The sequence below is a fragment of the Balearica regulorum genome, chromosome 1 (genome assembly GCF_011004875.1).
Source record: "Balearica regulorum gibbericeps isolate bBalReg1 chromosome 1, bBalReg1.pri, whole genome shotgun sequence".
NCBI lineage: Eukaryota > Metazoa > Chordata > Aves > Gruiformes > Gruidae > Balearica > Balearica regulorum.
The window spans coordinates 64,508,675-64,530,286 of record NC_046184.1 but is presented as its reverse complement, the minus strand read 5'-3'; the positions used below and the strand labels follow the sequence as shown (position 1 = coordinate 64,530,286).

The window sequence follows — 21,612 nt, the reverse complement described above, 5'->3', positions numbered from 1 at the left end:
TTGACTTCTACAAAACTCTCATCCTGTTGGCCCAAGCACACTGTGGTGCAAACCCAACGACCAGAGCATGGTGGGAGAGACCACCATCCAGCCGAGATCCACCACCTTGGTACCCCTCCATGAGAGAGGGTAAATGCTGATCTGACTGCTCCATGGGTCAGAAAGGAGCAGCAGAAACAGCTAAAGAGCGGGTCAACACTTCCTGAGAACAGATGCCTTTTCAGCCCTAACATCAGAGGTCACTTTCATTCTCTGTGTAAGACAAGAGTCAGTGTCCAATAAGTGACTACTTGGGTTTTCATTAACCAGGTGCATTCTGCCAGTAACTGCAGAGGTACAATCCCAGGAGTAGAATATTCTCAGAGAGAAAAAGAAAGGAAAAAAACCCACCACCATTAACCATACACTTGATGTACATTCAGCTTTCAGACATCCCTGGAGAATGACCTCCCTATTTAGCTATAAAAACATGGATGGCCATCCACTACCCAATATTACCCTGATAATATACTTTAATCACGACATCAAGCAGCTCCTGCTAGCAGTCAGGGGACAATTCATCTTCCACGTTCAGTCTCTGATCCTTCAGAAGAGGCTAAGTATCATAGGGCTGATTAACACTAAACGGGGTTATTACAACACATTTCTGTCATGGAAAATTAATCATGACCAAGATAGTTTCACAGATGCTACTAAATAACAACTTTCACTTGCTAGAACTCCGCATTTCCATGCTTTGAGAAATTCTCGTATTTCTAATCAAAACAAAGTAACTTTTCTCTTCTGAATCAGAGTTAAAAAAAAAAAAAAAGAATACAGCATGAAAAGATTCCAAGGAATTATAGTGTCATAATTGTTCTACATTCATATTATTCATATTATTCTACATCAGAGTTAAAATGAATATATGTTGCTTATCTAGTTTTTTAGAAAAAAAAAAATCAGCATCTTCCCCAGAATATTTCAGTCGGAAAATATTATGCCAAAATTCTAAAAATAAAAACGTTCCACTGGAGATTTTCCAGCCACCCTCCTCCACTGTAGAAGACTGGAATTACAAGGAAACGCATATGTTGTAGTCCCTTCACAAGTATTACCTCATAGTTTCGAATGAGAGAAAGGTCACTTTATCTTAAGGAACAATCATGTATTTTCCTATTGCTGCTCTGTTTGAGCAGCCCCTCCACAGAACGTTTTTGAGATCTTCCTCGTGTTTTTGCACGCACCCACAGCCCAGCCTCGTCAGGCACGAGCCCCCCAGGCATACCATACCTGCTTGTTCCCACCACCGCCTTGTTTGTACACCTCTGTCGCTCGAGTCAGACGCTGACGCGCACTGTTGTGCCTGCGACCGCCTAACGCTAAGACGTTCTCATTTTGCATTTATCCTCCTATTATTTGTGTTTTCACACATAATAGAAGCTGCTTTGTCTGCCTGCGTAGTAAATTCGCCTCATTGTCTTACAACCTTGCTGCGAAAAGCTGTTTGGATTGATTCACAATAGGGCCAACATTTCCATCAAGCAACTATCACTCTCGGCACCTGACAAATTGTGACACCGTTTGCAGAGTGTCTGAATCAGAAACAAAAAGCTCCCACTGGATGCTCGAGCGGGGGCGGCTGGGGAAGGGGCTACCATGCAGGGAGCAGGGGCAACTGCCCGGGCAGGGCTCGGCCACAGTGAGACCTGGGAGAGCCCCACGCTTCCCAGCCGCGATCCCGACGTTGCCAGCAGGAGTAGGTGGTAGAGCTGACTTGCCAGGGAACAGCCCTTTGAAAGAGCAGGCTGCTTCTCCAACCGGAGGGGACTTCACATCTTTCCTTTTTCAGCCTTTGGATCAAATTGAGGGAAAGTTGGGTTACGATTTTCCACTCCAGCTTATTTCTTCCTCTTTTTCTTTCTCTCATGTTTCACATCCCTAATGGTCCCTTTCGAGCTTGGAAAAATTACTGTTATAAAGCATAACCTAGTGCACCCTAAGCAATTCCCACCTTCCCTTCCTTTCCTCATCTCATAATTGCTGGTGACCCACTGGAAACATCTGGTCATCTGAAGGGTCCAAAAGCCTGACTGGGGCCGAAATGATCAAAACTTCTTTTTATGACCTCCAACTCCCTCAAACACAAGCAGATGGGAGAAGCAGGCACACACCAGAGCTTCCAGACCCAACTGCAGGCCCACATACACATCCTCCAGGAGACAGTCAGCTGCAGCTTTCATCTAGGAAGATGCACAGCTGCAGGGGATAGCAAAATAAGGTCAATGGTGGCAGAAAAGCAAGGCCATCTGGTATCTTGGCACTTCAAGTGTGAAAGAGGATGATCTCCGATTTTCAGGAAGCAAAAGACATGAGTAATCTCAGGATAAAGGCCAAAGACTGAAAAGAAAGTGAATTACCTTCTTTTTCTGCTAAGTCAGGAGAGAAGCATAATCAGCGTGATGAAAGCTTTCCCTGCCGCTGCCTGCGCTGCAACTCTCCCTGAGCAAACAACAGCCCTTAGCGATTAGGAAGCGAGGAGGAATGAACCCAGCACTTTCACAGCCACAGTTCAGCTCCCCCCCTTCCTTCCATCCCCCACCAAAATCAGCCATTGTATCCTCTGTTCCCACAGAGGGACAGCAGGAGCTGTGAAAAGGAGGAGCCCCCACACCGGGGTTCAGCAGCTGTGCCTTATTCTTTGTATTCACTTTGTATGCTTGTTTTATTTGTATTCAGTACAAGACCAGGTACTAGTATGAACACCAAGCTCAAAGTCTTTCTTCCCTCCCCCCCCAAAAGAAAAAAAAAGGGAATTGGAAATGCAAGCAGCTATCATATGGGCAGATTGAGGATATTTTCACAGGCCCATCAGAGCTGATAGCAGAATTACATTTGGTTGGTTTCCTTTCGGCACTATGGAGGTAGGGGTAGGGAGAGAAGAGTTTATTGCGCAATCCAAAGATTAGGGAGAACAGACCATATTGCTCAACCAAAGGATTAGAGGAGGCTTTTCTTTTAAATTCCCTGTTATCTGATCTCTCACATTTTCACCAGATGTGAGGTGCAAATTGGGAAGAATGCATTACTTGATCTTGAATAGGTGACTCGGTGACTACATATGAGGAAATTAAAAATATTTGTGTCATACTAAAGATATCTTCCAGCTACAGCCATCAGAGGTAGCTTAGCCTTGTGTCTTTCAAAAAAATAATTAAAAAAAAGAGCAGAATTTAATCCATTCAAAATAAAAAGAAAAGGGAGATCATTACAGGTGAGGCTTTTCTGAAGCACATTCATTAAAAGGAAAGTTTACACACAAGCTCTCTGGGTCCATCCTGCCCTGGAGAGCATTTCTCTGAGCGCTTCCAGCTTGAAACTGCCCACAGGCTTGAACGAACCAACATGTGTAATGCTTGGCTTATGTTGCTGATGGCCATCACATCCCCAAGAGGTGTCTGGACAGAAGCTTGCTGTCAGCTGGGAGAGCCCAGGCTGTTCCCAGAGGAAAAGACACGCAGTATCCTCTCTGGAAAGCAGAAAAGCTGTGCTCCAGCCAGCCCTCCCTTTGGAGGGCACCAAAGTCTTCCAGGCCAGACTGTCCACAGCCATTCCTGCTAAAAGTTATGGGTTTTCTCCCTTTCAAATGGAGAATTGTTAGAATGCCAAACACGTTAGCAGTTTCTAAACACCACGTATAAGCTTTGCGAGGAGGCATCTTAACTGCTATGTTGGTCTCAGTCCAGTTCGCAACTGCCCCAGCATCACAGCCAACATTGGTCATCCCTCCCACGGGCTGCTGAAAGAAGAGAAATGAAGAGCTGACAAGGCAGAGATCAAGTAACCCAGCCCTCAGTAATTTCGCTGTTCACCCTGGATCATAACACATTTGTCAAACGATGACATGGCCCACATAAGACTCAAGGAAATGAAAAACATTGTTTTGCCATTTGCCATCCAGTTTAAGTCAAGATTCGCAAGGCCAAAAGAGAATCTGCACAAGCATCACGACACTACTTTGTATCCAAGCCACTGTGACTGTACTCCAGCACTGTTTGTTACGCACCAGCAGGGCTTGTCGAGCACTTTTCAGCATTCCTTCAACACCTGAAAAAGCTGGAAAAAAAGAAAAGCTGAAAAACTGAAGGCAGCAACTGGTGCCTTCTCCTTTTTGCCAAAGGTTTACATTACATTGACAGGAGAAGTCCAAAACCGGTCTCCATTTTTATATCCAATTGCACATAAAACACATACATAACAACTTTGCAACCGCTGCAACATAGTCTACCACCGCAGGGCTTGAAAGACTCCAGTGCCGCAAATCTAAAGGAAGCAGCTTAACGAAAACATATTGATAGTAAAGAATCAGAGATGCAGCAATGGACTATAAAGCTCACACTAGCCTTGGAGGCAGGAAAAAACTGTTGGAGCAAGCTCAATAACTTAAACCTAACCTTGTAGAACGTGACACCCAGTGTTTATGTACTTGTGTGTTCTTTGTTCGTTGCACCGTGCACCACATGGCCCCAGATACGTAAACCCACACAGAGCACTGGTGTCTTGGCAGGAAGGTAGGGTGACAAAGGCAAAATACAGAATGAAAGGGGAGAGAGCACAACTCAGATAGAATTTCTGGGTTTCTTTATCACAGTAAAAAGTGGCCAGGGACAAAACAAAGAAACTACTGGCTCCAAAGCCAAATATACTCCCCTGCAAGCAAAGTGACAGTTGCAACTGTTGGCTACCTGCAGAGACAAAAATGAAAAATAAAGAACAGCTAAGTTGTTCTCACTAATGAAAGACCACCCACAACCAAACATGACAGCTGCATTGGTACTGCTGCTAATTCCTTCTTCAATGTCATTTAAAATCAGGCTAAAACCTGGAGGTGACTAGAGTGCAAGCAGCAAAGGATCCTACAAGCACAAAAAGCCGGCAAGACACTGGTACTGGATATCCCTTAAGGCAATAGCATCAAAGGCACTTTTCTTTTGTTTCCTATCTGCACAGGTTTTTAACATGTCTCAATGTCTCAACTTACAGCTAACCTCAAAACTCATAACGAAACTTTATTCACATCTTTGGCATTTCACTTACTTTCACAGGAGAGTCCATTGCCCTCTAGGGCATCATCTCAAAACCGTAAATCAGGCTAACATCAGCAATTAATAACCGAGGACCTGGCCTAGCATGCACCTACACATGGCATTTCATTGCCTTCAGAGAACCTACAGGATGCAGTGCTTGAGTTAGAATGAAACTCTACGTGTTTCCACAACAAAAGGATATACTCCTGGGATCATTCACTAATTGGATAAAAGCATAAGAACTACCCCATTACCATCCCTAGAGGAAACTCATTAGCAACCTAATGAAATAAAGTGATGACAGGAAGGTATTTTCTCATCATCTTTTAATGCTAACAGGCTTCAAAGCCATTTTGCTTCCTCACCCTCTCCTATGGTGCCCAGAAACCCCATGGCACTTCTCAGAGCATCATAGGCAGTCCCTTCTCCTGCACATTACACAGCATCAGGGAGCAGTTTTAGAGCACAGAGGGATTCTAAGATGTTCAGCTCATCATCTTTGATGAATCTGTGCAATTGAAGCTTAATCCCTGCCCCACTTGGAAAATGTTCCCCAGTGGGTCAAGCTTCCTGATGAGTCATACAATTTGGAAGGCACATAATCCCGCTATTAGGGGTTTCACTGTTTGTTTTTATGAAAAGCTAAACTCAGAAACACTTCAAAGAAATTAGAAATATTGAAACAAATTTTACAAATTTGAAATATTTTGAAGTTAATGAAACTACAAATATTGATGTGAGTACTACATAAGCGTAATGCTTCTTATGTCTAGATTACATACGAGAATTTCTTTCACCCCCTGTAAAAAATGTCAGATCATACCCCCAAACACTTGTGTATCATATAGCCCTGATCAGACATACTTTAGGCCTACATATTAAACATACATTCCTTAGTAATGGCACGGGAGTAATGGAGAATGTCGTATCCATCTGAAGAGGATAACATAAAGCAAGACAAGGTATTCACCCACCACATTCCCACCATGCACAACTACATCTCTCACCACTAAATACCTTCCTCCTTGAAGGAAGGACATCCTTTGAATGTCCTTGGACATTCAAAGACAACCGGCATCTCTCCACCAAGGGCTCTTATACACAGACAGCCAAAGCCACCAATATTATTTATGTCTGCAATGCATCTACAGCCTAGCTGAGGCTACAGGGCAGCCAACACCACCATTCCCCAATGCCGATGAGTAAACTCATTGCTGGTGGCATATTGCTCGGCAGCCTGAGAGTAGCATCCTACATCTTCTCATATCTCATGTTTATCCACAAAGGTACACAGGAGGAGCAACGATGCGTTAAGTTACTATGCCTCAAACCTAAGTACAATTAGACACCTCCATTCTCTCCGACTACATGGCCATTTGTCTACAATAACGGGGATTAGTGTTTGGGAGTCTGTAGGGCCAGTGAGCTGGAAAACTTTCTAGGTAGAAAAGGAAGCCATAACCCCTCAAAAAAAGGGTAGACAGACCAGATGATAAAATAGCAGCTTCCCACTATGAACTGTAAATTTTGAAGTTAGCTAAGCTTTCAAACAGCTGTTAAATGGAAGTGGATTCTGGCAGTGCCATTCAGAGCTCCATTTGAAGGGAAATCCAAGACTGAAGAGTTCAGGACCTCATCACCAAGCCTTTTTCTAGCATAAACGTTTCAAACCACCAAGCTTCCTCAAAAAATGCAGTATAAGAAAGTATTGCGGAAATAGCAGGCTCAGTCCCAGAGTACAGACAGACTCAGCCCTGCACCAGCTTACTTTGCCAAGAGTATAGTAGTTACTGACCATCAGTTCCTCAGATCTTTCAGTTCCCCCTCAATCCCTTACCTACCTTTATGCTGAGCCATTTTGGTAAGGTAGTTGGAGGTGCCGAGGCATTCAGAAGAACCACTTAATGCCCTGTGCCAGCCTCAGGTTACCATAGCTCTTTAAAAACAAACCCTCCCATTTGCTCAATGTACAAATAATTGAGAGGCAAAACTTGGGTATATTGTACTCTAAACAATATCAAATTATAATATTCATGCATAGCTGTCCTCTGCTTCTCCCTCAACTTTCAGGTTTTCTTTGAAAGTTGCAGTTTCGATTCTCTTCTGTTCCCCTCCTTTTAAGCTGGATGAGAGGCCTTGCTCTTACAGCTAGGTTTGAGGATCCAGTCCCACTTTGTCACACAGACTCCGTCTGCCATCTTAAATAAGTCGCTTTATCTTCCTTTGTCTCTGTTTCTCAAAGAGGATTTACAAACGATCAGGTCCTCCACCGCCTGCATTAGGTAGATATTGTCACTTACAGATTACAGCCTTACAGGTGGAAAAAGCTGAGACAAAGTATAATGGACAAGTATTAGACTTTTTTGTTTTGTGTTAAAAAAAACAAACAGCCCCTTCCTTGACACAACACTGTCTCCAACTCCCTTTGTGGGTCTCCTCTGCAGATGAAGATAGGTCTTTTGTAACTAAGAAATAATTCTAGTGAAATTTAAAGTGAAAAACACCACTTTCCTTTCTAACCACAGCTACCCCAAGCTCAGTGTTATCTTCAGAGAAGGATTCAGGCAGAGTCTGGACAGGGGAGGCTGTGCAGGATCACGGCCAACCTGTGGCACGTGACAGCCAGCACATATTAGACAAGGTGGTGCTGGTGTGAGCACCACATGCATCTTAATCTTCACCAACAAAATCCTCCCTGAATTTGTTTGTAGGCAAAATGCAAAAGACAAGTTTCCAGGCAAAAAAAAAAAAAAAGCCTTTATGAGCTGGCTGAGATGCTATCAACTTCCCTGTTGGTAGCATAAAGTGGGTTGCATGTGCATCAGCGATGGCCTCACCAGAAGCTCAGCACCCCGAGAGACAGGGTTACAGGAGAATTCAAGGGCTGGCACAACATGGGCACCAGGGAAGCAGTTCTACCCACAGGCCAGCACATCCACACCGAGAGAAGCAGGAAAAGGGAAATAAAGAGTACAGTACAGTCAGAAATGAGAAATGAAACCAGAGAGACCTGGTGGCTTTAGATGGGCCTGCAAGCTCAGCTCTTGGCACAGCACTTTCCGTCAGACCTAAGACCTTCAGCAATGAACAAACACATTAATATTTTATATGCATAAATATGTATTACGTCCAAAGAAAGGACAGTTAAAGGGAGAGAAACCACACGCCATACACTAGCATTATCAACATGATGGCATCCCTTCATCTCACATTCCCGGGCATTTCTACAGAGCATGCACCGAGGCTCCCGAACACTCAGCCCATCCTGGTACACTTTCCTCAGCCCACACAGGTACAGCAATAATTTAGTAGAAAATACAGATGGTTTTCCCACATAGCTGCAACCTGCAAGACACACAGAGTCCTCCATGCCCATGTCCTGTCATACACCTTCCCTCACCCTGAAGTTACTCACCGTGATGTCACCTTATGCATACACAGCTATCACATACCCATGTGGAGGCTTCTATAGACTCCGTACACATGCATACGCATGTACACGGTCTTCTCTTAATGCACTCTCACACGTTTTTTTTTCCATATACACCCAATCCCACACAGCTTTTCTCTGTTAAGAGTGACAAATGGTCAAGTCATTCAAAAAACCACAAGGTGGAGGGGAAGTTCAGACACTGGGGTCATACAGGTGAACAGTATCATTGATTTAATGCATCACTCCCACATACAGAGATTTTTTCTTTTAAAAAAAAGAAAACAACTTTTCAGAGAGTGAGACATAAAAAGGAGCTCAAACTTCCCACATCCGTTTTATTCCAAGGCAAAGTTCCTCATCGTCACTTCTGTAACTAGAAGAAGTTGCCACAAAGCTGCGAGCCCCTCGTGCCTGATTATTGTTGTCTTCTTTCCCTTTCCCTTTTTTCCCTAATATCTGGGAAATCCTTTGGCTGATAGTCAGTGTTTCATGCACAGGCTGCGCTGGATTTACTAATAAAGAAGCAGGAAGAGCACAGAAGACTGTGGCACATATGCATCACCTTCCCAACATCTTGGACAAGTTGCCAAATAAAAACCGAACCTATCAAAAGCCTGATGAAGCGTCAAGTAAATTATTTTTTTCAGCCCCATGACTGACCCAGGTAAGAAGAGCTGACACCTGCTCATTTATCCTAGAGGACTACCCAGAACAATAGTGGTTTTCCACCCCATCAAAATTACATGGCATCTGATTCAGCGTTTATCACCCGATGAAATTTTCCACCTGCAACAGTCCCAGGACAATCTGAGTGTACAAGTCTGCGCTACACAACAACTTTACTATGCACTCACACAGGCTCCCACTTTCAAATCACCGGTGCATTTATCTCCTTCTGAGTATGTATGTAATTCCGCTGCAGCTCATACGTATCTTTATCCAGAGTTATCATTCACAATGTGTCTTTTGTAAAGTACTGCTAACCTGAGGTACAAAAGAGAGAACATAAGACATGTTCTAAACTCAAAGACATGTTCTAAACTCAAAGACAGACCTTTTACTTTGTGTGACCTAGATGCGTCGGTGGCCAGACTTACAGCCGCATCTCAAAGTCAGGAGGGAGCTTTAACTGTCAACCTGGCTGTCCCATGGTATTATTCTTGTTTCTGAACTATCCTAGCCTTTTTCTGCATTGTGCTCCAACACGGAACTGCCACCTCAAAGCCTTATAAATGAAAAAGCTTCATGAAGGCCCCTTCATGTACCAAATCGTCCAGTGACATCCTTTGGGAGAAAAGGATAAAATGGTGACGGATGTTTTGGGTGGCAAAGTAACTTAAGTCACTGTCACGCAAGTGGGTGGTAACTCTGTACAGTATATACCCGAAACTCTTAACGAAGACAGTTGCAAGCAGATCTTCTGAGATTAGGCTGGAGAGCAAGAATTATTTTCTTGACATTTGGTAGAAGATAAAAATCCATCCATCATTTTCATGCAGAACCACATCACTCATTTATAGAAATAGGATATATTAAGATTCGAGGAAACTTAAGTAAAAGAAATCAACACAATCAAAAAAATCAAAGGCTTGTGTTGGGTGTTTTCATTTTTACAAATGTCATTTGGCTTTATTTATAATGCTTCACAGTACACTAGTAAATGCTGTCATATTTCATAAAATAATTAAGTCTTAGTAATAGGAGACACCTCTACCATCCTGTCTCTATTTAATATTTACTGAGAAGTGATGCGTGTTTAATGATCATTATCATGTCTGTAAATAACGGAAGCAAAAAAAATGAGGATGTTTCCTATCCTTAAATTTCTATTTTGGTCTAAGGCCCCATCTGTAGCGCCAGGTACTTATGTCCTCATCAAAAGTGACGAGACTTGTGTAATCAGGGATTTCCCTGCCATAACTTTTTCCCCTTCAAATGCAGTAACAAAACCCACTCATAATTATAACTCCAGCTACTTTTTGCCACAACACATAAGCAGTTGCTGCTGATGGTGCAGGAGGAGAAGCCAGCTTGATTCTTCACTTCTGCTCGCGGAGGAAGCGCACAAGGCATGTCCCAAACAGATTCGTTTGGCAAGTTGGAAACGACAGCAAAGGAAACTTAGGTCACCTGTTTTAGACAGCGACATTTCTGAGCAGAACTGGACGGCCGATGGACACGGTGAGTTAAGAAAACCAGCGCCTCCAGCCTCTTCCATTACTAGAAGCGAAACGCGTGGTTTCCCGCTCAGCCAAGCCACCTCACCCAAAGGTTAACCAAGCCGCCAACCCGCTGCCTGTTAGCGGCACGGGACTCCGAGATGATTCGTTATGGCCCCGCTTTTGGAAATCCCTGAGCCACGTACAAGCAAGAATCCTAAAGCCTGCCACCCGCCGCATCGGGCAGGATTTCTCCACTTGGTCAAAATGAAACTACATTTCTCTACACTACTATTTCTCTAACTATTCCCTAGTGACAAGCGTTTGCCAGACGCCACTTGAGCTCTCACAACAGGGCCATTAAAACTTACAACTATATTTTTATTTCCAGTGCCACTAATCAAGATTCCCTGGATTTCTAAATACTAATTAATAAGAAATTAAAAATCATTTGGATTCTTGCTTGGTTTAGTTGGTTTGATTTTTGTTGTGTTTGTTGTTGGGGGTTTTTGGGGGAGGAGGGGGGATGTTTGGTTGTGGGGTTTTTTTTTTTAATCTTTTACTATTTCTCTGAGCTTAAACAATTAAATGACAAGACTGCATTTCAGATAAGTTTCCAGAGCTGCAAAAACCTGCAGGAAACAGCTTTATTTGCACGGTTTTCTCTAGCTGTAGTTTTTTGTTGCAGAAATATTCTTACTGAGAGTCTCTTTGGTATAGTCTGAATTTCTCTTTATTTCAAGAATTACTTCGGGAAAGCTACTTTAATCTCTACTTTAGCTAAAAGAGACCATTAGGTTCCTCACAGAACTTTGCAGTGACAAAATAATAAAAATTAAAAGGAAAGAAAAATTTACCCAGTAGCTTTGTGTCACCACATCTTATAAATATTCTGCTGGGTCTAGAGTAGTATTTACCCCTTACATTTCTAAGAACCAATCCATAGAGAGCATTTCTCTCTAGCAGGGGTACATATTCAATTTACCTTTTTTTTTTTTCTCTCCTATTTGCCAATTTCTTCACAGTGGGGTGGGAAACTGAACTTTTGGTTCTATCGGTTTATTTAAAAAAAAAGAAAGAATGTTTTTACATTTTTCATTTTGTGAGCCCATAGTTCAGCTTTTAAGCAGAGAAAACCCAAACCAACTTTAAGAAACTTAGTTCCATATTTGTAGGGTAAAAAAAATGAGCCCTAAAAACTACTGCTTATCTGTTGGCATTCTGATGCGAGCATCCAACTACTGCGTGGGCTGGCCTCGTTTAAGTGCACGAGGCTGAAGAGGGAGACCATTTCTCTGACCTCTCGTTCAGTCTGCACGGGGACTGGCTCTGCAAGGCACCCCTCCTCAAGGGACCCACGCTTCCCATTGCGGGGCGACCCTTCCCTCCCCGGCCAGCCCCGCATCGCTGGCGGGACCAGCGGTACCCACCGCCTGGGCGCCGGCGGCAGCACCCCGAGTACATCAGGCAGGGCAGGCGCCCCGTCTGCAAATTAAGATCCACTTAAGGGATGTGTGTTGGCAGCACGTGTACACACACACAGAAACAGACACACTTTAAACCCATTAGCTCACGCACGAGCACGGATAAGTGGCATATCCCCACTGTGTACGTATAGATAATTACGGCATATTACTAGAAAGAAAACGGCAAGCAAACATCTACTCTTAACGGAATGACGAGCTTTCGGTGCAGACAACGAGCTTCGTGAACATCGGGTGCAAGGTGGGTACGGCTGGGAACACGGCAAGGTCAAGGGGGTTGCGGGGCTCCCTATGAGACACACCGGTGTTATTTAAAGCAAGCTTTTCCTCCTGATGGTTCAATATGAGACAAACATGCCCACATAGGTATTTACCACACAAATTCGCTACGTATTTAATACAACAGTTCCTGCATTGGAAGCCACTGGCCACATCAGTACAAAACATCGTTTTCTGAACTACGTTCCTTGTGGTTTTGGTACAATTCTAGAGAAGCCAACACATTATTTGTATGCAACAACTATGTCATCACCTAATCAGACGTGCATTACGATGAAAACAGTTGCTCTTTAGCCACAAAGAAAGAGAGGGGAAAAAAAGATAATACTTAAGTCAGATTCAGGCAAACCACAGTTTCATAATAGGGAGTGACTAACATAAAATTGTTACAGGAAATATTTTTCTTCTTCCTTTTTTCCTTGGTGACAATACCTTGGCCTCTCTTTCAGCCACCCGTTTCCATTCCTTCAGTTGCCACCAATGGAATTTTTTACAGGCATTTTCATGAATCTTTATTATTTTAAGTAAGTTCCAACTGTGGTGCTCTTTTCTGCTTGTATAAATACAGATATACGGGTGTATGTCAGTGTAATGCACCTGCATAGGGACTCCTAAACGAGCTGTTTGAAAGTCTGTATGATGCCTTGAATAACTTCTATCATACTAGTGGATAAGGGAGTCCAAGTGCCAGCATAAATAGATTTTCCTGTATATAATATAGTCATTTACATTTACAAAGGTATTTCAGCACCATAATTTACTGAGAGAAATGGTAGCAATTTAAGGAGCCTGGGGGGTATGGGGTGTGGAGAGCACAGTGGAGGTCCTTTGTGGAAGTTTTCTACTCTATCTACTCAGATTGTTCTCATTATGGATAAATGAGGGAGTGCGCATTACCTGTAGGAATCCAGCTCCCAAAGAAGAAAAGGTGTGGAAATCCAAGGATGCAAAGAAAATGTACTTTCTCGCACATATCCTAAGTCACATAGAATGAGTAATATGCATCGAGAGATGCTTAGGAAAGGCTTTTATATCTAGAAGTTCAACACTCGCTATACGCTTGCCTAGACAAAGGAAAGGAGAAGCAGGAGGAAGAAGAGAAATAAACCCAACTTTTCCTCCTATGAGCGTTTATTATGAAACCCTCACAAACATACACCATGTAGAAAGCTTCAAGAATAGCCACGTCTTTAACACACTTCTAGACGATCTAGAAAACAGGACCTTATAAACAGATTTTAATATCCCTCCCCAAAAGGGGAAAATGCCAAAACTAATGCAATAAAAATGAAAACGTATAGCCTGATTAGAAGCACCTCCAAGATTTATTGCAAGCCCCATGCCTTCTGTACCAAGAGCAGATGCGTTATCAAACCTGTCCCATTAGCAGTTACTTCAACAGCCCACCTACAGAATCTGCCTTTACCTGCAGTAGACAACTTGCCCCTAAATGGCACGCGCTGGGAAAACTGTCAGGGTAGAGATGCAAAAGTACCGAGTGACGACTGATGTAACGCTCTTTAGGTGTCCGGTAAGATCTCCTTTTCACATCACTCACCTTACTGAATGTAGTATGAATCATCCCAAACTTCACACTCACCAGCGAGACCATCAGCCCTTGTGGGGAAGTCTCCCTGCATACATGAAGTCATGTAAAACTTCAGCTATGAAGAGCGTTTAATTACACCAGTTTTAAGCCCTACCGCATGCAGAGACTCAAACCATTACTAAACTATCTCAGATGTAAACTGACATCAGGTTAAAAAAAAAAAAAGTATTACCATGTCTGGGGAGATTCTGCAGCTAATTTACCTAGAGCTCGAGGCACTCTTTCCTTGCAGGGACGAAACAAATAGCAGCTCTGTGTTTTCTGCCCTCCCGGTTACGAGGGCTCATCCCTAAGCAGGCTAGCGTACTAGTTACTGATGGTGTGCTGCCTCCACCGGGGCTTTGCAGCCAGAAAAAAGCCAGAATTAGGTAAGACTCAAGAACTTTTTGGCATGAAGCTTCTCAGACAGCAACTGCTTTCAGCAGCTGCTGATCGTTAGCGGATCCTAGGTGGTAACAGAACAGCAGAGAAGCCCCACCACCAGCCCCTTCACACAGCCGTATTTACAGAAAGAAGAAATCCATTTATTTGCCATCAGAGATGTGGGATAAATGCACGGCCATAAAAATACAAGACCCTGGTTATGAAAGTAACACCCTGCTTTAGTTACGGCATGTCATGTGGCACCCCGGCAGCTGCCCACTCACGGCCCTCAGCCACGCGTGGGGGCGTCGGGCACAGCAGCCCACCTATCTTGTCAACCGCTGGGGCTTACGCAACGGCTGCCGGCACGGGTGGGGAGCGGGTAGGGAGAGGAGACCCGCACTCCGTGAGACTTCTCACAGAGAAATCCCTCTCGGGAGCAGCGATGCCACCAGAAGGGTTTTTCCGATGCCTTTGGCGAGCGTTTGGAGGCGCCGGGAACACGGGCGGCCGTGCTTTTATGGGAAGGGCAAAGGGTAAAGTCAGACCTATTCCTCCGGCAGCCGGGCACGATCCCTGGTTGTCTCTCCGAGTAACTCTGAAGTTCACCCACGTACACCGTCCCCCTCCCAACCTCCCCTGGCGCTACCGTGCCGGAGGAACACCGCAAACCTGACGGTAGCGGCGGGGCTAGGGGCAGGTCGCTGGCTTAACAGAATGCCGATCTGGCGGGGGGCTCTTTTAGCCTTCGGGGTGAAGGAAAAGCCCCCTCAAGCTCCAGGGTGCTGCCCTCACGCCGCTGCCCGGCCGCGCCGCCGCCGGACCCCGCCTGACGCCTTCCCACCCGCGGGCATCCCGTGCCCGAAAAGTTCCCCTGAGACGGGCACCGAGGGCGCCCGGAGCCGGCCCCGCCCGCCCGGCACCCACCTGTAGGACACCTGCTTCCTGAAGGTGAGGCTCCGCAGCTTCTCCTCCAGCGACTCCTCCGCCGCCGATAGCCCCGGCTCCTCCGGGACCCCGGCGGCACCCGCCCCCTCCCCACCACCCTCGGCTCCCCGGCAGCCGCCACCACCGGCCGCCCCCGTCTCCTCCCCGCTGGCTGCGGCGGGGGGGTTCATTGCGGCGGGGCAGCGGGGCCGAGAAGGAGGAGGGGGCAGACGGGGGGTGGCCAGCGGTTGGAGGCGCTGGGGGGCGGCGGCGGCCGGGGGGCCGCTGCTCCCGGGGCCGCGGGACGCGCTACGAGCCGCGGCGGCGGCTGCAAATGGCAGCGCGACCGCGCAGCATCCATCAGCGGCCGCACTGCAGCGGGGCATTGTGGGAAACTCCCGGCCGCCCCCCCCGCCCCCCGCCCCGCCCCGCCGCCCGCCCGCCAATCGTCGCGCCGCACCCGCCGCCACGCCCCCCTCCCGCCGCCACGCCCTGCCGCGCCACGCCCCCGCCCCCGCGTCCTGGGCACCGTCGGGCCCCCGCGGAGACCCGGGGCTGCCGGGCCGGGGTCTGGCCTCAGCCGTGCCCCGCTCCCTCCTCGTGTCACGTTGAAAATACCCCTGAGAGCGAGCTCAAGAGCCCCCCCAGCGCCCAGCCGTGGCCTCGGCTTCTTACGCCTGGTCATCTCTCCCAAATTTTTTTGTCCCCGGGCGATCTCAGTGCCGCACGCTCAGAAGCAAAGCGCCCAACGCCAGCGCGACAGCTTTTGACACGAGCATCGTGGCGCATCTTAGTACAATAAATCGGCCTCCCGCCTTCTGCCCCCCCCCCCCCCTTTCTCCCTTTTGGTCGCCGGGGGGAGGCTAAGGAAAACTTTCCGGGGACGCATCAGCGGGGGACTACTTAAGCGCACGAGCTGACGACGACAATAAGATTAAAAAGCACAGAACAGGTCAAGGTCCGGGACTACGCAGAAATTATAGCAGGAACTACGGTCAGCCAGCGCTTTATTTTCTGCGTGCAAAGCTTCTCCAAGACAACGCGATCCAAAACAGAAAGGCTTCGGGAAAAAAAAGCGGAGAAACATGAACGACGACGCTCTGCAGAGAAGGCAAACCCTACAGGAAGGGATTTCAGAACCACCCCTCCTCCACAGATGACTTCCCTCCGTGGCCTTGCCCTTCCTTCACCATCCTCGTGCCACAGCAGGGCCGGCAGCCCAACAGAAAGTCCCACAGGTGCCCAGCATGCAAATGTTGCCAAATTTTGGGTGTGAATCAGCCTTCGAAGAGTCAATGGGTTCTTTACACCTAATTCTTGCTCCTTCTCCAACCCCGTTTACAGATTCAGGTTCTCCATGCTCAGCATGCATCGCGTTCCCACCTTCGGACTTCAGCAATGACAGGCTCTCTGAGCCAGCCAATTCACGTTTTCCTGCCCCTTCTCGGCAGTGGAGAAGGGGGATGAAAAGTGGATCTTTTTACTACAGTTCAAGCATTTAAAAATTTAACCAGCTTTCAAAATTATATTCTATCCTTATGCATAAATGGTGCATATATTATCTACGTGCCCATATGCTTCCTCCAATACATATATACATTTTTCTCCCCCAAAAAAGCGTAATTGACCCATGTAATACATGGCTTATTAGAAGCAAGACTAAAGCTCGTACGCAGAACCGTTAGAAGAAGGTCTGGATCCTGCTCTGAGCTGTGCGCAGAGAGATCTGCAAACCCGCACGGAGCTCTACGGAAACCCATCGACGCTCTTTCCATGCAGAGCTGGGACATCAGTCGGAAAGGCTCCAGATGAACTTCCAGGGAAATTAGCAGCTGATACTGCCAGTCAAAGCATCCAATTTAAGAACTTCCCCCCCCCCCCCCCCCGAAAGAAACTAAACAATTTTGAGGTGGAACTGTCAAAGACCAGTTCAACTGTAACCCAACAGGCAGCTTCAAGGATGAGGAGCAGCGCCGTAAGCCCCCCTCCAGCCATCAGAGGTATCTTTGAGGTTTTGTTGTTGGTGAAAACCATATGTTCTGTTGCTATGAGAAGATGCCAATGGCACGTGCAAAAAAATGCTTTAATTGCAAATTAATTTTGCGCTCGGAGAGCAGAACAGTATGCATCATCTCTCAGTTTTATTCTTTTAGCCTTTGGCCTGCATGAGAACAGCCCTATGGCCTGTGCCCCAGCAAACCGCTCCACCTCCCCCAGAGCATCTGGAGCAAAGCCTGACAACAAATCGGAATTTCCTACCCCCGCCTCCAGTGAACATCCACGCCACTGAGCCCCGTCCTCCTCCTCCAGCATGAGCCCCGTTGTAGCTCCTGCTTGTCAATAACCATTTTGCCCACATGACCACATCTACACTCTGCTCCAGGATTACCTGTTCTTCCTCTGACTGCTACAATTCGCATGACTCATTTGCAACATGAAGTGCTAAATTGACTTCCTATGCCTTTTTCTGAATATGAGCAATTATGAGAGAATCCGAGGCTCGTGAAGGAAAGCCCTGCTTACACAATTACACCTGTGGCGTAGCTGACAATTCCTGCGGTTCGAGAAAGGCAGCAACAGCAGAAACTTTGCCAGAGCATCGCGTTTGCTCCAAGGCGTGGCTGCAGACATACCGCTGGATTAGGAGGGAAAGGATGAGCACAAAAATAGATTTTTTTTTTTTTTTTAGCAGGTTTTGCCAGTATCTGGGGATCATCATGCTGGCAAAAGATGGAATTCCCATGGCCGGGATCTCATTTCTTAAGCTGGCAACTCGGCCAAGGGCTGGGTTGTCAGGTTAAGAGGAGCACCTCGCATCGCTCCGCGGTGACTCCCCTGCTCATCTGGGAGAGCTGACAAGCTTCATGAGGTGGGGAGCTCTTTTTCCTGGGTGGAAACGTCTCGCCGTACTGCATACCTTGAATAGCACGGTGGATGGTGGGAATGAAAGAGGAAATGAGGAGAAAGGAAGGAATTCAGCCTTTTGGAGTAAAGCCAAGGGAAGGAGGTTTATTCCATTACTCACATGCCTGTTAAATCCCATTCTGAACGCTCCAGTGCGCACAGGCTGTGCGCGCTGTTGTAAGTTTTATTCAGAGTGGGAGGGACTAAGAATCCTGTTCCTAATGGTAGAGAGATGGATATATGAGAACAGAGAGTGGGGAAGAAAGGGGTGAGGTAACCCTACTTGTTCTGTGTGCCAGGCTAGCCAGCGAGACGCCAGTCTACTTTGGATGGTCTATAGTCCTTAAGGTCATACAAAATTCACCCTCCAGGAAAACATGCAAAAATACATATATTTATACACACGCACATGTGTATGTATGTATTTGCATCCCCCTTCCCCCCCCAATTTTATTTATTTATTTTTTTAGACAGGACCGAACCTGCAGCCAGCTTCCCTTCCCAGATCCAATGCCGATAGATACGCCCACAACAACATTCCCTTTTGGTCAGCGTTTGAAGTTCAAGCAGAGCGCCACTTATCCATCGGGTGACTGAGGGATGCTGAGGCTTGACACGGAGCGACCTCAGCAGATCACCCCGTTGGGCAGAACAGCTTCCCCCTACAGCTCTGCCAGCGTTGGCTCCGATGAGCTCTCCGGCAACTTACTGCTTTCTGCTACGTTCTTTTTTTTACCATTTTCTAGCTATTTCGCAGCGCCGCTCCCCTTTCTGTGCGTAGGCTGCCACAGCTAGAAATATGCCCTGATTCCTGTTGCCAAGGTGCTCAGTGGAGGTGACAACCAGGGCCTGATCCTGGCTTGGAAGTGCCTGGGTGCTGCCCCGTCACAAATGCCACAGATCAAACCCAAGTTTTTACCAAACAGGTTTATAAAAAGAGGGCTAACCGGAACATAAGCATTTCTTTCGACAGTGGAAGTGAGACAACCCAATAGACGTGGACTTAAACAGGTTATACAGCAAAGATAAGGGCCAGAACTTGTTAGTTCCCCCCGTAGTGGAGATCCACAAAAAAGTAATTTTATAGCAATGTATAGAACTTGTGTAAATACAAATGAAGATTAATTTGATTATAAAAAGTTAAACAAGTTATTCCTGGCTTCTGTGGGGACCATTTGAAGCCTACAGGAGGCAGCACCATGAAAATGAGAAATCAAATCAATCACTTTTTGAAGCACAAACTGGAGGGAGACAATACACACATGCGTCATTCATTCAACACCAAGTGAAACATGCTTTTATTTCTAATTACTACCTCCTCTGGATCACCTTGTTTTGGTTAACAGAGAGGAGGAAGCCACCGCTGGCCCCATTTCCCAGACCAGGAATCTGAAGCATGGAGAAGGGTCAGCCAAATTCACCAGCACGCCATGAGCAGGACTAGACCCAGAAACTCATTTCCTCAGTCCCTATCCTGTGCTCTCTCTCTACAGGACACCTGCGGAATGATTTTATTTATGGCAAAGGTACAAGCTTTTACTCACCACTTCTAAACTCCAAACTAATGAGGTCCATATTTTGAAAAAAAAACCCAAACCAGGAAAGGAAGCACCAGTAATGAATCTGCCATGAAATACCTGCAAGGGTGGCAAAGTCTGTGCTGTCGTAAAATAGGTGCAAGCAATAGCTAACAGCAAAGGGCGAAACACCGTGCCGTGAGAGGCATTGCAAGCTGCGTTCGGACACTCTTCCTCCTGCCCTGCAATAGGAATCAGCCTCAGAAAATTCAAAAATTCAGTGTTGAATTCAAACAGTAACATGCTTTTCGAAGAACAGCACCTACCAGAGGGTGACAGGTAGCAAGGCTGACAGCTCATCTCCCAGCATTTCTCCATTGTATGTGGGTTTCTTTTTTAATCGCAGACTCCCTGCAGCATCGCCCGCTGTACGATGCTTTAAGGGGAATACTGAGAGGCGAGGAGATTCTTACCCAATCGTTTATCACCAGTCGGTGTTTTGTACGCTCGGAGGAACTGAGCTTAGCTAAAACTAAGGGTAACTTTCCCAATCGGTCACAGTCTAATGATTTTCATCTAAAAACGTTATGTATGGCTTGGTGCTGCTAATGAGTGCCCTGGATCAATAGTTCTGGCACGTGAAATTGCCTGTGCAGAAAGCAAGGGGCACCCAGCAGCAGGAGGAGAAAGACGGTGGCTGTGATAACCTCTGAAACGATGAGAGCAAAGGAGCAGGATGAGGAACTTCAAGGACAAAGTAAGGCCCTTTTCCCCCCACCTTCCAAGAAAAAGCATCACAGACCTTCGTTCAAGCACAGAAACCGAATTTTGTGAGAAAGAGCTGCTTTGTCATCTGCTGTGACCGAGGCGGGGTTAGAGAGTACGTTCTGGCGCTGGAACCGGGCTCTGCCTGGCAGAGCTGCTCTGCTACAGCACTGCACGGGGGCTGTGTGCGCGATGGGACAGACCACAAAGACCGGATAGGGAAAAAATAAACCTCTCATTCCAATTTCCTTTTCTTGTGATAGTGAATGGTAGTGGGCAGCAAAGACAATCCTTGGGTTAAAAGCACCAGGGTAGAGCTTAGGAGAGAAGAGCTGGGTTGGGTTTTTTTTCCCCCTTCTGCTAATTTGTTTTTTGCTTTAACCTCTTTAGCCCACACCCAAGGCATTTCTGAAAATCCACATTAGCCACAAATTTAGTGCAGGCCAGGGTGTTCTGATTTTCATGGTACACTGCCTTCCACAACCTCTAAAGCAGCCTTCTTTAAGAGGCCTTGAAAAGGAGGCACCAAACCCATCTGTCATGCTCCCATTTTCAGTAAAGCTGGAACTATTACTTCCATCGCTGGCATTTCCTGCGGAGGATAAGCTCTTGGTTCCTATTATATGGATGCATGGGACTCATATACGAGTAGAAAACTGGTGTAATACAAATGACTATACCATTGCACAGGGTAATTTTCACATCTGTACGAAGCCATCCATCACCCGATGGCCAGCAAAGCCAGAGCCCCCAAACTGGGGGGGGGCATATTTTCTTTTCCATGTCTACTCAAAGTAGCAAAGGTCAATTCTGTCCCCGGGGTGGATGCTAATACTGGGCTGCTGGGCATAATCTCGACTGTTCACAGAGGCAAAGGAGCAGCTTCTGAACCGCTGGAGAAAGCGCCTGCGCTCTCTTAGGGGTGAGTCGGGGTAAGGGAAGGAGCCGAGGCCAGCAAAGGACCCAACCCCTAAAAGCCAAGGCAGAAACAGATCTTTCAAGAGTTCTGATTAAGCAATGAGTTGTCCAGCGTAAAGTCAGCGCAAGGAAAGACCTTACCTTCCGGAGGGCTATTTGGCCCACACAACTCAAGCTCCAGCATGCTC

General features: G+C 46.4%; 1 protein-coding gene across 6 annotated transcripts in view; it reads right to left on the bottom strand.

The window, feature by feature from the left end:
* Positions 1-15,706, bottom strand: part of DGKI (diacylglycerol kinase iota) — a 219,686-nt gene extending 203,980 nt beyond the window's left edge. For 4 of the 6 annotated variants that reach the window (XM_075755708.1, XM_075755700.1, XM_075755717.1 and 1 more), the window contains exon 1: positions 15,321-15,638. In XM_075755708.1, the coding sequence (XP_075611823.1) occupies positions 15,321-15,511 (191 nt within the window). In that variant the 5' untranslated portion in view covers positions 15,512-15,638. Of the gene's footprint in view, positions 1-15,320 lie in introns of all 6 variants that reach the window. The other 2 variants (XM_075755694.1, XM_075755734.1) reach the window with 2 other exon arrangements.
* Between the last annotated feature and the right edge of the window lie 5,906 nt (positions 15,707-21,612).